This window comes from Rhinichthys klamathensis, unplaced genomic scaffold, assembly GCF_029890125.1.
Source record: "Rhinichthys klamathensis goyatoka isolate OS25496 unplaced genomic scaffold, OSU_Roscu_1.1 h1tg000104l_1, whole genome shotgun sequence".
Lineage (NCBI taxonomy): Eukaryota > Metazoa > Chordata > Actinopteri > Cypriniformes > Leuciscidae > Rhinichthys > Rhinichthys klamathensis.
Window position 1 is genome coordinate 3528999 of NW_026606643.1, and position 17757 is coordinate 3546755.

Sequence of the window (17757 nt, forward strand, 5' to 3'; positions counted from 1 at the left end):
TCTCCATCATGGTAGCGGTAAACAGAGAAACGCACAGTAATCCACTTGATAAATGTCAAGTGAAATGAAGCTATCAGCTGAAAGCAATTTTCGGGGCAACGTGCAGAGCCAGAGACTCGGGATTTTCACCCCTCCATCGATCATGAGCCGCTCTCTCAGGCCAAGGTATACAATGCCCCCAAATTGCTGACATATGGACCGGGGGAAACCTGGCCATTTCCTCTGTCTGCGAACTAGCTCCTCTAAACTTCTGTTTATTTAGCGACCCCATGTTTTCATCCATTAGAGACAATGGACATTAACATTAACACCATAAACATTTTTATGGTTTAAGTTCATTTTAAAGTCGCCATTAAATGGGAGTTGCGACAGTCTTTTATTCCCTATTGTGAAGTATATCCGAGTGAAACGGCTTCATGAACAAGAACAAATGTAGGGCGGGATTTGATTTTGTCTATGGGGAACTGATTGGATGGTTGTGGTTTGCTATTGGTGGATCTCATGTGAGTGACAGGTTGCCCCGCCCTCACGCCAGTAAACACATCATCAGAGAAGAGATGTTACTTTGATTCAAGATTATGAGGGGCACATGAATTCAAGAAAAATTATTCAGTCATTTATAATAAACACGACATTATTCCGTAAAAAAATAAGAATTGTCCAGTTTGATTTCATGGTGACTTTAAACTGTAACAATTCAGAAAGAACATGCTTAAGTTATACAAAGTCTGGAAAAAAAATAAAGTTTCTTTATTGGCATCTATGATTCCATGAAGAATCTTTCATCGCATAAAAGGTTCTTTGTAGTGGACCATTGTTATAGTGTGTAGAATTGTTGTGGTAAAATAAGGTATATTTTAAATTGCCATTCTAAAATAATCTTAGGCATTACGTTTCAACATTAATAAACAAAAACAGCAGATGTGGAAATATTAAAAACACACACACACACACACACACACACACACACACACACACACACACACACACACACACACACACACACACACACACACACACACACACACACACACACACACACACACACACACACACACACACACACACACACACACACACACACACACACAACAGAGTGGGCTACAGCACCAGAATAATAACCAATGCATTTTATTCAGTTTACATTGCTAGATCTGATTATATAGATGAAAATAATGACTATTTTTAGCTTGGTGGCTCCAATAGTGAATGCGAAACAAATGTTGGCAGCATGTTGCCGTGTGCCCTCGTTCTCCACCCTGTGTGACTTTCACCGTCCTGTGAAGAACACAGAGTTTACATTCAGTGCGGTGCTTTTTACATAAACACCCCGTTTGTGGCATTGCTTTGATTAGGAGGAGTACCCCAAATCACATTAAAACTTCATTTGTCCTCCGTTTGTTTGTTTGGAGATGTGAACACAAGGAGCACCATCAGCCACTGGCGTGCCACGCCAACATTTGTTTATGCATGAGAAAAACACCAAAACACCGTCCAAAACACCACCTTCAGCGCTTCCATCACCACCATCATTAACTGGTTTTCTGTTTGGGGGATTTTTGTTCCAGTTAAGAACAGCTGACAGCCTTTGTCTTGATGTTAGCGAGACATGGAAGGCCTTGTTGTCATCCAAGCAACTCCTTGGTTTTAGTGGCCAGTTGTTTGTCGATGTCTGCCGCGTAACTGTCTGCCATTTGTTGAACCTGGTGATATTGGACAGAACAAATGCATATTGTGAATAGTTATACTTTATAATAGTCACACATTCACATAACTGCAAAAATACCTTTTGGGTAGTAATTTATTTGTTATACAACAACTAATTACTAATAATATTTTATTATCATTATTACTACTACTACTGATAATAAAATGTTATTATTTATTAGGACTACTACTATTACTACTGATAATAAAAATGTTATTATTTATTAGGACTACTACTATTACTACTAATAATAACAACAATACTTTATAATTAAAGTATGTAAATATATATGTTTGTGTGTGTGTGTGTGTGTGTGTATATATATATATATATATATATATATATACACACACACACACAATATATATATATTTACAAACTTTTATGTTAGATGCGATTAAACGATTTGACAGCACTATTAAGTAATAACTTTTATTAATAATATTGTAATTTATTATTAATAATACTGCTACTTCTACTACTACTACTAATAATAATAATAATACATATTAATCTATTATACATTTAAATTATTTATTATTATTATTATTATAATTATTACTACCACTATTGCTGATACTACTACTACTAATTTATAATTAATATTTAATGATTAAACACTGGTGTCTTTATTGAATGTCTGTCATTTTGTTGTTGAACAACAGCACTTTTAAATTAATTTTTGTTTATTTATAAATAATAAGAAAGTTATTTTTATTTATTACTACTACTGCTACTACTACTACTACTAATAATATATTTATTTATTAAACACTGGTGTCTTTATTGAATTTCTGTCATTTTGTTGTTCTACAACAGTACTTTCAAATAATATTTATTTATTAATAAGAAAAACCATTATTATTTATTATTATTAATACTACAACTACTACTACTAATAAAACAATTTATAATTATATTTATTTATTAAACAGTGGTATATCTATATTGAATTTTGTTGTTATTCTACAACAGTTTCAAAATACCGCATCACTACTCCAACTGATAAATCCAAACAATTTTTTTCTATTGATCCTCATTTGTATGACCTGTTTTTCGATCAAGTGAATGGTATCATCAGAGACGCCCTCTTTGGACTTCTTCAGTTGACTGATGGTGTTGGACCGTACTCTCCTCAGCAAGTCCTTGGCCTTGTTACTGAACTGCTTCGCCAGTTTCACCAGATTCTCCCGGTGTTCTCGCGTCACCCTGCCAGACAAATATACGGTTAAACCAACTCAATACATGACTCATTTTAGATCATAATCATTTCCTGAAGAAAAGTCTTGCAGACTTATATTTTTAGGCGAGAGAAAATCTGATTGTCCCGACTATGTTATTAAGACTTTGATAATATGACGCTTATGACAGGCAATCTGTGTTTATGATACATTCTTAAGCCAGAAACAGCTATAATCTGAAACTAAAAAGTTTCACAATCAACAAACTGTTGTTCTTGCCCGAATTTTGATGTAGGTGTAGAAGTTTCCCCATCTTATAATTGGCATTTTGCTGCCAGCCATTTGCAAACAGTCCAAGAGTACTGTCTGTTTACTGCAAACAATGTTCATAATTACTGATTCCGAGCCAATCAAGCCTCCCGCTCTCTTTAGAAATGCAAATGCATGCGACGAGGCTGCGCTGATTACGGGCGAGACGTTCGGCCCCTTCATGCGCGCTGCCAGACAAGCACCTGCTGCTGTAGCTGTTGCGCGGCCTCGTAATCAAAGAGTTTTGTGGTTTGCAGAATGAAGGCCGTGCGGCGAGACTATTTGGCTTGGCAGGGAAGAGGAGCGGCGGTCAGAGATCGAAGACCACTGAGTTTTCTTCTTTGTATCAAATATAATAGCGAGTGTATGAAGCACAGAAGGGAAAACATGAAAAATAGCAATACAAAGTTATCTTAAACTCTAACAGAACAGACAGCAGATACATTTTGAATACATATTTCAGATGTAAAAGAACAGGATATGGTTGAAATGTAAGAAAGAAGAAAAGCAAGCAACCCTTGCTAGAGTGTTCTGGGTGGTTACATACTAAGGAGTTCCTATGCAATTGATAAGGTATTTTTGGGTGGTTGTTAGGGTGTTACTATGCTAGGTGATTGTTGCTAGTGATTGTTTACTGGCCCAATCTGGCCTGATTGTTTAAGTGAAAAAAGGCCCTTCTTCCCCTTGATAGGAAAAAAAGTTAAAACCTCTCCCAGCATGATCAAGCAGATTCTCAGCTGGTCTAGATGGGGATGCACCGATACAAACATTTTTACAGATACCGATAATTCTTTATATTTGAAAGCCGATAAATCTTTCTATATAGTTTTTGAGAGACTAATTACAAAAAAAAACAAAAGTCTCAGCATTAAAAGCCATGTCCCAAACACACAATTATTATGTTCTCATTATAATTTTATGTTTTCCTTTTTTGAAGTGATTCCAATCATATTTCAAGCAATTCAAACCATCATGTTGAACAGTTTGCATCTGAAGAGTCTCAGCTGAAGGAAATAATCCAGTATTTATCGGCTTTAATATTTCGGCCAAAGTTTCTTATCGGGCCGATAACATTAAAAATGAACATTTATCGGCCGATACCGATATGGTGGCCGATATATCGTGCATCCCTAGGTCTAGATGATCTCCCAGTCTGGTCAACTGAAAAGTGAGCAAAACCCCACTAAAATCATAGCAATTGTGAAGCTTGCCTTAAGTTAAAAAGACAAAAGACATTAGCATTGGGAAAATAGCATTGCACAGATTGCATCATGAACTGAAGAGAAATCAAACATAGCTTGTAGAAAGTGATGGTGAGAGTGGTCATGAGGATTCAGGCCCTGGGCGGTAAAACACTCACATGGGAACAGGCACCCTGATGATGGTGCCCTCCACGTCTGGGTTGAGTCCCATGCTGCTGTCTTGCAAGGCCCGAGTGACGGCTGCCGTGGCCTGAGGACAAATCGCACAAACACACACATCAGAGCTAATGACAGCCAGCTGGGCTTGCGGTACCTGCTGCAAACCTTCATGCACCCTTTGCATCTCTCCAGCCCTCATATCTCACTAGACCAGCCCCTTCCAGATCAGTGGAGTCCCCCGACCCCGGGCCCTTTGATCCAGAAGGAGCTGGGCAGCATCTCCCCATGATGGAGCTCCAGAGAGAGGGGTAGAGGGAGGAGTGTGTGGTGTAGGAAGCGCCGCGGGGCACTGTCAGCACCAGATCCCGTGGGATGGAGCTGAGAGGTTGCAGTGCAGGGCATTGACCCACGTGACCCTGTTTCTGCCTGTTCACCTCATAACCTATCACAACTCCTGTGGCCAGACTAGCCTGAGATTACACTCTGAACTTGTGTGCAGGCAGTCTAGTATACATCATGGGGGCCGCCAAGTTTCACGGATAAGGATATAGACTGTTTGGAGTACTAGTGTACTGCATACTGCACAGTATATGATTGAAATATAAAAATAAATAAAATGCTTCATTGGCCAAATTCTGCAAACTTTCTGTGCATCTTTATGCACGTTCATCAGATATCATCTTGTTAGGCTACGTTCACACTGAGTCTATATCCAATTATTTGTGTATCCGATTGGAATCTGATCTGAATTATTGACTGTCCACATTGTGTTTCGCAACTGTTCAGATCCGTTTTGTGTGTCCCATGGTACTCTTTCGTTTTCCGGAATATTTTGGTATACGGCAAAACAATACAGATGTTGTCTTGTTTACAATATGTAGCCGTGCGCTGGACTCCTGCGTCTTCTGAGGCAACGGCAGAAACACACGAGGCTCCGTTATATTGTCATTTTCTGCTCGTCCGTCACTTTGCAACAACACAACCTTGTTTCTGCAGTGATGTTTCCTATAACAACGTCTGACGTTTACGTTTAAATCTGATCTGAGCGGTCAGACTGAAACGGATTTTCAGAAATGTGATTCGAATAGGATTTCAAACCACATGTAGCTCGAAACAGATTTGATTTTTTACCATTCACACTTGATACATCTGATCAGTTTTCAATCGGATATGCACAAAAACTGTTTTTGGACTGACAGTAGATGTAAATGCGCAAAAACTGTTTCCATTGCAGAATTGCATAAAAAACTACGTCACGAGGGTAAAAACTGTTTCCCGATATATGGGAGTTTTTGTGAAATCGTTTCAATTTCAAGTTGCGCAATTTGAGCGGTAATGGAAACGCGGCTAGTGTGAACGTAGCCTTAGAGTTCACACATCCGAGCAAGTGACGTCTGATTAACAAAGAAATGATTCTTATGAACTGATTCTTTTTAATGAGCCATTCATAAAGATTCACAAAACTCACTCCCTCACTGTCATCACACGTCATTTTTATCGGCCTTTAATTTCGTGCAATTTATTTTCTGGTTGTTCGTGCCAATGTGTAAATAATTTACACAACAAAATTCTGTTGTGAATATGTAAGGGAATACTAAAAAACAATCAAATATTTCACAAGAACATTATTAATTATTGTTTAACATTCATAACAAATCCAAGTGTAGAGTGGAATCATCTGTAAAGGAATCTTTACAATCTTCAAAGCATGTTGGAACTATAATCAGCATAACATTTTACCTTTTTGCACACACACACTTTAAAGAAAGCTGTACACACACTCCTCTTATGTTAAATGCCTTTCTTGTGAGGTCTGACTCAGTGACTCAGCCATTGTATGCGTGTGATTCCTCTCTGAACGTCATCCATCATTAATTTCTGGTGGTTCAGAATTTTACGGTAAACCCAGTATTGTTCTGGTTAGGAACTTTAAAAAAAAGCCCAGTTACCCTCTGTACTTGTGATATATATATAAAAAAAGAGGGTTCAAAGTCAGCTTCAGAAACCGTGGGCTAAAAAAAACGCTGCTTTCTTAATGATTCTGGATCCCACACAGGCACACGGAGATCGAAAGCTAATGACTGCTGTCTGCACCACAACACACAACAGCCACTGGGGTTTCTCAACCAGCCTGGACCTTCTCCGGCCCTCTAATGAATGAATGGAAAACAACGCCGTCTTCTCAAAGAGTGTGTAATGGATTAGAACAATCATGAAGCTGTTTGCTTTCGGGCCGGGCCAGTCACCTTTGTGTTGTTTTTTGCAGGCCTGTTAGGTAATGGCCAGTTTTTCCTGACACCCTAAACAGCCGCATCTGGCATTATGGTCATCTGAGCATGAAAACCGACCCCTTAATACTGTGCAGGGTCTTTTTTAGTATTATGATGAAGAGGCAAATCCATTTGCAAAAGGTTAATTATTATATCATTAACATAAGGTGTGACCCCCACACAAGGGAAGTTAAATTTAGTCCTATTTCTGGATTTATTACATTACATGGACAAGTGCGGCATTCAGCAGTCAGATATTTTTGTATAATGACTACTGACAGTAACTGAATATTTCACTCGTTTCATGACAACAAATGCAATGCAATTAATTAACATTGCAATATTCATGGAGCGTTGAAAGGCTAATATGTTGTAATGAACTAATAACAGAAGAATTAAGTCAGATAATCATACATTTATTTAAATTTCAATATATAAATAAATATCTATATATAACCTTCAGGGTGCAACACCCCACTGCTTTGGTTTTGATCATCCTATCAAGGTGTACTTTGTAATAATGGCCGGCTGACTGTACATTATCCCTTACATGTTTTGGCTTGAAGTCTCCCAGGATGGATGACAAAGGTAGATTGGTGGGTTTTAGAGTCACCAGGAAACCAGAGCCTTTGGTATTGAGTAGACATAGGCCAAGAGGAGAAAGCATTAATCTCATTAGGGTTATCTGAACATCACGCAGAAAGAACTCAAATACATCAGCGGAGAGTGTGGTGACGGGAGAAGGAGGAGATGGAAAACAGAAAGACAGCGTCTCAATGTGTGGAGAGGCAAAAAGACACAGAATAGAGAGAGAGATATCACACATTAGCTCAGGTCTGAGTTCCAGAGGGCACTTTGCGGTCATTTCCTGGCCTGACAGCTAACCACAGACTCTTGGCCTACGTTTCAATCGTTCTCCAAGAACAAAGGGCTTCCCCCAACAATCAATCAATTTCTCTGAAACCAGGCTGGAAAGAGTCCATCACACTCAGGTTTCAGTAGGAGAAAGAGTGTGTTTTTGGTGTGTGTGTGTGCTTGACTTTGCATGCAGCAGTGTGAACTGGAAGTTCTGCTAGGAAGCTATCTGTAGTTTGGTTACATACCTCTGGGAAGCCAGTCATGTTGACCACAAGTAGCTGAGGAGACTTCATGGATATCTGGCCCAGCTGGTTGAGGGGAAATTTGCCATCCTTTGTGGTGACTATGATGTGGTCCAGCGCACCTGAACACATTACACAATCCTTTGTTAACCAGTGGTTTTCTCCACAATTATTCAGCGAGCTATTCAACCATTTGCCACTGAAAATATAAGCAAAACACATAGCAATAAACTTGCAATATGCCAGTTAAAACATCGTAAGGAATCACAACACATACTTCCTACTAGATGTAAAACGCATCCAAATCAATCACAACCAATCAGAGAAGATGTGACGTTTGATATACAGTTACTTGCCATGAGATACTGGAGCAATGATCTAGTGAGTCACGACAAAAATGGAAAGCAAGTAACCAACAAGATGTCTTGCAACATCTTCAACTCCCAGGAAATGCGTGTTTCTGAACTGAAAAACTGTTTTTTGTCCATACAATTAAAATAATTGAGGCCCAAACCAACACTGAATCCCATTGTAGATAAAAAACTGAAAATGAGTCTTCAACAAAATATATTCTTTGTCTGTTCCACAGAAGAAAGAATGTAATGTGATACAGTTTTGAGTTTTCTATCCCTTCAAGAAAACCAATGGAATAATTCTGTCTGTCAACTATACATTTGCCTGCATTCTGTATCCTTTCCCAACCCGTCTCAAAAAATGAAAGGTTGCAAAAGAAGAGGCACCTTCGGATGACTGTTGTGACGACACGTCTCGCTCTCCTTGAGGGATGAAAGCACCCACTCCTTTCACTCCAGACAGAAAACCAGAGCATTTCACCAGCATGTCTCATTCCCTCATCTGTCTAACCTCACACAGCTATGTTTCTGTCTCCCGCCCTTTGTCCCCGGTCTTACCTTACTTTATCCCACACTTACGAGAGCCTGGAGAACAGCTGAGACGCACTGCCCTGCACTTTGATCTTTCATGAGAGAACCTGCATGTGCCTTTCTGCTCAAAGAAAACACTTCAGAACTTCAAATTCTCCATATATGTACCATTTTGTCAGCTTGTTGAACAGTAACATCAAAGAAGATCATACTTTGCGAACCAGCTTCATTCCAATTTCAGATGGGTTCAATAGTGCATATGTGACTTTGACCAAACTTCGACCATTATCTTGTCATGAGCAAAGGTATGGAGAGATTTGGCCCTGGAACCCACCTCAGATTGTGTGTGTGCTACCTGGAAGCGTTCACATCTGCTAACGCTTCCGTGAAACATTTTGCTGTTTCCTCCACTAAAAAACCTTGAAGATTAACAGGGAAGTTATTAGCCAAATGGGCTCTTCCTGGTCATGGTACCAATTGTTGCCCTCTCCGTTTCAAGAGCCTATAGGTTAGACAATATTCAGAAGCAAACTGGCTTATGTTAGATTTATTTGCTTGTTGAAGAACCATCATATGATGGCTGTTTGAGCCTCTGCTGGAACCACCAAACTCCTGTCCTTGAGATGAGGTGTTTGGAAAATACAAAGGCTTTTGTGAAGCGATATCCTCTGACAGTAGATTTATCTGGAACAAGAGAATGTACATTTGCGGAGAGCCGAGCACAAGCGGTCTATCCTACAGATGACAGACCGACAGGTCGTAATCCTCGTATATTGTGCCCAGACGCCGGGTCACCACATTAATCCCGCACTCCGCAACCTCCTTCCCTCGGCCAAGGTGATTCTCCTGTCCTTCATAATAAAGTCGCTGCTTAATTCAATCCAGATGATTTGATCATTTGCTTAAAAGAACATCATGCCATCTCACTGACTTTCCATATTTGTTCCATGGAACCAAGTCCGTGCTGGATCAAGGAGAAAGGAGGAAAGGACTGGCAAAGGTCAGGAGGTGAAAGTGAAGAGCATGGACTCCACAACCACAATTCCCAAATGCCCAACTTTTTTGGGTCTTTAGGGATTGGGCTGGAGTGAACGGGGGTCGACCTGGATGTACTTCAGGAAGTAGGATTGCAAACAGGGTGACCCCACCTTGTGGAACAATAGTCAATGCCAGAACATGTGCAAAGGTGGATCGCTGTGCATTGATCCTCATGGGAGGACGAGGTAACACAATACTCTCTTAGCCTTGTGTAACCTGAAGGCCAGTGTCCTGTTGAGTTTGGCTCTAACCCCTAACCAAAACACACACGGAAAAGCTAATAAAGGTGTTCAAATCGCAAAATACAAACAGGTAGTTTTAGTTACATTAGTCGGCAAGACACTGGCCCTTCAGGACTGGAGTTGAAGAGCCCTGATGTAGATGACGTGGGTTAAAGTCAATGACACCAAACACCATAGGATCTTGTGTCTTGTAACTGATCGTGATGCACAAGTTTTATCCAAAGTAGTGCATGTTAGAAAATGTGATCGTCTGGGGGAAGATTCTCAGTGAATAAAGCTTCTTATGGCTTCAGAAGTCATATTATTTCTGTGAATTAATTTAGACGGTCCGATTCAAAACTCTGATTGAATTGTTTGTTTGCTTTGTTATTTAAAAAAAAGGAAGTCTCAATGTGCTATTTCACATATTAAACCTTTAGTTTAGGGTCCAATTCTCACTATTAACTAACTTTAAACTATGGCTTTTGCCTGAAACTCTTAAGGTAGTCTTAAGGTAGTTTAGGTACTGGGTAGGATTAAGGGATGTAGAATATGGTCATGCAAAATAAGGCATTAATATATCCTTTATAAGTAATAAACAGCCAATATAATATGCATGTTAATAAGCGACTAGAATTGGACTCTAAATTAAAGTGTTGCCAATTGTCTCTTTCCCATCTCAACTGAATTTAAATTGCGGTGAAGTTCCTTCAATTAAATTTAAGGAAGTTGAATGCAATCCCAAAAATATGGTATAACAGCACTATAAAAATAGATTTATTATTTTAAGCATAAATTATTACGCATAAACATGTCAACATAAATTATGGTACATCAAATTAATAAATTAAATAATGAATAGAGTCAAACTTTGAAATGAAATATGATGAAATGCTATAGACTAATTTAAAATCTGTTTTCATGTTTTGTTAAGAAGCAAATGTATTCTACATATAAGTAAATAAATTAGTCAAAATTAATTATGTAATTCCTGTGTTGTGTGAAAGTGTAGAACTATCAGTTGCAATTTAGTCAATTCCACGGTCCATGTCATTCTAATTCAAATTCTGTGAAGTCCGGCCAATTCCAGTTCAGTGCTCTCCAAAATATAACTAGTCATATAATAGTCAGAATAGGCACATTTCAGAATTTTTGAATGGCTTTCAATGATCAAAGATGCAGTTCTGTGGTGTAGTAATAACATCCACCAGCAGGGGCAAACGAGTCAAGCATCACAGCATAGGGTTAAAGGGACAGGGTTGCCTTGCGTGTCAGTGTCCTGCTAGGTCCTGACCTGGTGATGTGCGAATGCTGAGGTTGCGGCTGAAATCCTCTTTCAGGGTAGTCAGGACAGCTGCCATGTCTTCCTTCACATCCTCCAGGCTAATAATATCATCCACCAATGCTGCCTTGATGTTCACTTTAGCCGTCTGCCCTTTTGCCTTTGCTAACATATAAAAAAGCAACAAAGAAGAAAGAAACATTAACGTCTTCATCACTGGTGCCTTCAAAAGAAAAGCTGGAGATAGAAATGAAAGATTGTGACCAGCATGCTGGCTGATTGTTTCAGCAATTACAAATGAAAGCAGGATTTGGAGGTCAGAGAGGGAAAAGAGGGGATTTCTCCTCCCTTTATATGGGCTCAAAGCCCACTTGAGTGAAGCTAAACAAGCTCTGCTTTGGAAAACAAATACAACATCCACTCCTACCCCTATGCTGGACGCTCTTTGTTGTGGGGGATGAGTACTAGCCGCAGTCCTGCACTCACCTTTACTCTTCTTTGTGGCATAATGACGGGCATAATTCGGCAGGACCACGGGACGGGGCAGAAAGGGGAGTCTTGAGCAAGTCACCAGCGGGGTCCTCACAACAGAAGGCACAAATCTGCACAAAACTGGCCGCAGGAGGTTCAGATGACTCAATGCCATGTCTGTGGTAGCGATACTAAATCATGGAAAGAAAATTATTTAATGCAAGGATGTTTAGAGCAACTTTACATCAAATACAGATTTTGAGAGCTGTAAAAAAAAAAAAAACGTATTGGCCACTGGCTAAGATTCAAATTGCCACCAGGGGGCGTCTCTAAAATCTAAAAAGTCCAGTACAGAGACATTTACACTTACATTTATTCATTTAGCAGAGGCTTTATCTGACTTTAAACGACTTAGGCTTTAGGCTTTAAACAACTTACAAAAGTGGAATACAACAAGCCAACGAGGCAATACCACAAGAAGTGCTAGCAATAGAAAGCTTCAAACATCATCTACAATAGTACACTACAAGCTAGAACAGGGAGGGATTTAAAGGGATCGTTTACCCACAAATGAAAATTCAGTCATTTACTCACCATCAAGTTGTTTCAAACCTGTATGAGTTTCTTTCTTCTGCTGAACACAAAAGAAGATATTCTGAAGAATGTCAGTAACCAAACAGTTGACGGACCCCATTGACTTCCATTGTATTTTTTTCCCCATATACTGTGGAAGTCAATGGGGTCCGTCAACTGTCTGGTTACCGACATTCTTCAGAATATCTTCTTTTGTGTTCAGCAGAAGAAAGAAATTCACACAGGTTTGAAACAATATGAGGGTGAGTAAATTTTGGGCGAACTATCCCTTTAAGATATGAAAGCAGAGACAACACAGCAGAGACTGGGAAGCACACCAGTTTCATCAAACACAGACACTAACAAACTAAAAAGCATTGCAATAGTTTCTAAAATAGTGTCACTGTCATTTTAGTACAAATACATCTAACAGCAAGTGGGTAAATGACAAATCAAGAGTGTCCAAAAAAGTTAAAATGCATGTGCAAAGTTGAAATTAACTCATTGTATTCATGTTGGTTTTATATAGTAAAAAAAAAATAAAGCATTTTTATTGTCATAGAAAGGTCAAATTATCTGATATTTTAAGAGACTTTATTGACCTTGACAGACAGTTATAAGGGTCTGCAGGAGCAGTCTACATGATATCATTTCCTGTTTTATCACATGACTTTGATTTGGCGAAAAAAGTTTTTCCAATGTTTATAAAATTAACCACTTCACTGCTTATAATATTAATTTTAAAAAGAATTATGCCAAATTACTCAGTTTTTTCCTCAAGAATTCCATCCTTTGAAAAATTAAAACCTTACGTTGTATTAAAACCTAGTATGATTTTAAAGCAAGTGTTCACAAAAATATTAAAATAAAATTTGACCTAGATATTAAAAACAAAATTATCACACGATAAGGTTTATTCAAGTCATTGCATTTATGAATTGTATTTTAAAATATATTTTTTATTTTTTGTTCCCAACAATATTTTAAATATACACATTTAAAATATTATATATAATATAACATAATCCATGTTAAAACTAATTTCAGACATTTTCAGAAGAAATGTGTGTGCAAACGTCACTTTAGCATGTTTTTATCATGTTGTGAGGGCGTTCTGGGTGGTTTCTTAGTTGGCTTAAGTTTAAAAAAAAAAAAATATCCACCCCCAAATTTCTATGATTTTAGTCCCTTGATATGTCTCAGGACTTTCCTTCAATGTAAGTTTATACAATTTCCAACATGTTTATAGTTCACCAGGTGAAAATTGTAAGTCTGATGGCTTAGTAAAGTAATGGCACAACTCCCCTCAAGCCGCAGGATTTGCCGTATCATTCATGTCCGTAGCACAAACAGTGCTGAGTTTAATTCTCAGGGTTAGGGCAGTGGTCCTCAATCCTGGTCCTGGAGGTCCCCCAACACTGTCTCCTTAATCCAACACATCTGATACAACTCATCAGCTCATTAGTGGAGACTCCGAGTCCTGCAATGTGTGTGTTGCTGGTGTTGATTTCCCCCTGTTTGGTAGCATAACTCTTCAACTGGAGGTTGTTTATCAGCGTGGACTGTAACAACAGCGCAGGTGCTCTGGGAAAGAGCTATAGCCTAGCTATACGTCACGGGTTGCTTGCGCCTCCGTCAGTGCTTCTTTGTTATGGCTAGCGTGAGGTATCCCACTAGTCAAAATACAGCCTGGCTTGTGCTTCTCCAAAGGACAGCGATTGAAAAAAAGTTTGGCTGTGTGTTTTTACAGTTGCTGTGATAAAGATAACTCGATGGCACGGGTCTGATAGCAGCCACACACACGCACGAACCGCGATTTTTATCAGCTCTTGATGATGCATGTTGCAGGTTCAATGGGAGTCGCAGCTGTTATGGTTAGATGCTGCTCAAAAAAATGAAAAGCGTGACTCTTCTTGTCGTCCTTAGGAGATGGGAGTTGTCCGACACGGGTGTTTTGGTCCACGGGGTGTGGATGGAGGGTTTAGAGGGGCCGTCAAGCAGAAAACTGTTGCGCAGGTGGTCTGTGGGTTACAGCGCGCCGCCATTTGATTCACACCGGTAGGAATGACAGCGGTTGGCATACCCTCATTGCGTGAGCTCACCTCATGAAAGAAATGTTTACAGTGTGAACCGTTAAAAAGTCCTTACTGTAAAAACTGACACAGTGTAGCATATTGGCTTGTGGTAATGTAAACCCGCGGTAGGATTTCATGATGTATTGGCCACTGCTTTCACACCAGCGTAAAAGAGAGTGTGGCTCGCAATTGATAAAAGCAACTGTATTTCATGGATTTTTTATTTAAAGGCATAGCTCCCCCACCATTTTGTCCATTGAACACATAAGAGATTTTTAGCAAGATAATCATGATGCTCTTTTCCATACAAATTAAATTAATAGTAACCTAGGGTTGTTAAACGGATCTTATTGTGCTTCTTTACATGTGTCTTTAGTGTAATGTTGCTGTTTGAGAATGAAAAGGGTCTGCAAAGTTACAAAGCACAAAGTCTATATACGTGCGCACTGTTTCTGAACTCCCTGAAACGCCCCAATTGCAGTCTTGAGTTTTCTTCCGGGAACAAACACATCACAATATTCCTCATTTAAATAATTCCCGCCCAAGGCATATGTATGAATGAATGAGGCATTTATATAGTGCTTTCATATACTACTGTACACCCAAAGCGCTTTACAATCATATCAGGGAATCTCTCCTCAGCCATCACCATATGCAAAAAAGAGGCCCGCATTAAAAACTGATCGACCAATGAGATTGGCACTTTTGTTCACGTGCCTGGAGCTGCTGAAGTTACAGTACTTGGAGGCGCTCAAGCACAAAACGGTCTTGCCGAGCACACATTGATAGAAGACGACGACGGAGAGGAAGTAATAAACGAAGAAGATGCAACAAGGCAAGATGAATGTACAGTAGAGCTGCTGGTCTCTTTGGTGTCTGAACACAAAGAACTTTATGACAAATGGCACAGCGACTACAAAAATCTCAATAAGAGGGAGTTGTTATGAAGAGGAATTGCAGATCAAATAGGATTCGATGTTTTTTCAATAAGCGGCATCTACTGTCAGGGAGTGAATTTGCACTTTCACTCAGCGCATCGCCAGTGAAAATCGCTAGGGTATGATGAACACAAAGACGCATCGAAAAATTGTATCGAAAAACGCTGGCGATAAGCGCACGCGATAATCGTCCCGGTGTGCACGAGGCTTTAGTAGTGTGTGAAACTTGTGGTTATGGTAAGGGGAGGGACATTTCCCAAACACGCTTCATCAATCACAACACTCTGGTCCAGGCGACCAATCAGAGCACATTGTGCTTTTCAGAAGGAGGGGCTTCACTGAGACAGGAACTAAACGTTTCCTGAAAGCATCGCTAGCAAACTATGGCCGCAAGTTCTGTCATTATCAGCATCGATTCGTTCAACGAGTCGTGATTCCCAAAACCACAGTTCCAACGAACATTCGCAATCAGCATCGCAAAGTTGTGTGGTCTGAACGACAGCTCTGGACCTGTGGTTAGAAACATAGTTTCTTATTTTTATAACATGTGGACTTAATAAATCCTTATCTTGAGCAAAATAAACATTAACTACAATCTATATCTTTGATTTCTAATACATACTAATGTCATTTACATCTTTAAGTTTGTCATGAGATTTAAAGCGCTGTTTTTGAAGAGTGCATCAATAACCAACGTGGTTGAATGAAAAATTTTGTGAAAATATGGTTTCGGGAAACAGTAGTGACTAGCTTGATTTCTTTAGCGATGCATCGTATACTAGTTAAGCAGCGAGTTACAGCGAGTCGTTGTACGTAGAGCCTATATGTATGAGCCTACTGACTTCCAAAACTCAAAAATCTTTGAGTCCCACAGACGAAAGAAATTCATTCAGGTTTAAAAGCAATGAGGTTGATGACAGAATTGGGTTTTTCTTAGCGAAGTATCCCTTTAACCACCTGGTCACCATTCACTTGTATTGTACTAAGAAGAGCAGCATGAACATTCTGCTAAACATCTCCTTGTGTGTTCAACGGACAAAATGAACGTGAATAATTGTGGGTGAATAAAGATGATATTCCTTTTTGATTGAGATATGCCTTTAATTAAAAAGCCTTGAAATACAGTTCCTGCAAAAATGACAAAAATATTACAAAAGGAGTTATTTTAATTATGATATATAGCATGATGTATTCATGTTCTAAAAATATCAATATAAATTATAATTAAAAACAAATGTATCATGTACGGTTTATTCAAGTCATTGTATTTATGAACAGTATTTTAATGTATTTGACATTCTTTTCTTTTTTTTTTTAAAGAAATACATTTTGTTAATAAAAAATAAAATATATATATTTTTTATATTTATAATACAGTAGTCAATATTTAAAGTGGATCAAAACCTTTCGTCAAAGTTACATGAATTTTGAACAATTGTCTTAGGACAAGTTTGATTACCTTTTTTTCATCCACTATGACATGATATATGCCTTTAATTAATATATATCCATACTCTATATAAAACTGGATGAAGAGTGTTAATTTAACAAATGTTATGATTTTAAAAACTTACAAAATGCATTTATTTAAATGTTTCTACTGTATACCCAGTTCAATAAGTTTATTTTCCTATAAAATCTCTAGCTAATTAAATATGATTCTAATTTACATAGTGATGAGAAGTGAGCCATTTATAGTTTATGATTCATCATATATGAGAGGAAAGTGCCTAAAAGGGAACATTTAAAGAACAGAAGACACTGTTAGTAAAAGTGAAATAAATCTGGTAGGGCAACCTAAAACAACCCTTTTACCAATGATATATGAATATCCTATTCTGAAACTAAAAAACAACACATGCTTTACTTTGCCTTCCATTTATGCCCTGTCTGTCATTAATAAGAATGTTTCCAAGCATTACCCAATTAACAAGGAACAAGAATTTTCCATTATTATTTTTTCCAGCACAGACAAACTGTTGATTTTTAAAGCAAGTGTGCATTACCACAGACTGCAGTACATGACAAATGTACTCCAGCATCTGTCAGCTAACGGGGACTGAAGTGAAACACAGCAGAGCCATGATGCTACTAGCTACATTATGAGCAGTGCAGAAATCAACCCCACATATCGCTACAAACTCAAACAGACACAGCGAGTAAAAATACATTAAGCCATTTAGCGTGATAAACAATACAAGTGTAATTCACACATACTTACATTCCTCACGTAGAAAAATGTGTCCTAGCAGGCATGGCTTGCAGTACACTCACTTTTTGACAACATGAGCAACTCAAGGGCACATGTCATCGCATTTTAGTGTTTTGCGTCATCAGAACATGTTG

General features: G+C 38.7%; 1 protein-coding gene across 1 annotated transcript; it reads right to left on the reverse strand.

Annotated features, from left to right (window-relative positions):
* Positions 1-1108: 1108 nt before the first annotated feature.
* On the reverse strand, positions 1109-17754 carry mrrf (mitochondrial ribosome recycling factor). Its single transcript, XM_056253380.1, has 7 exons — positions 17633-17754; positions 11841-12016; positions 11367-11519; positions 7933-8051; positions 4559-4650; positions 2758-2917; positions 1109-1703 (listed from the first exon to the last, which is right to left on the reverse strand). The coding sequence occupies exons 2-7, from the start codon at positions 11998-12000 to the stop codon at positions 1626-1628; spliced, it is 762 nt and encodes a 253-aa protein (XP_056109355.1). The 5' UTR covers positions 12001-12016; positions 17633-17754; the 3' UTR covers positions 1109-1625.
* Between the last annotated feature and the right edge of the window lie 3 nt (positions 17755-17757).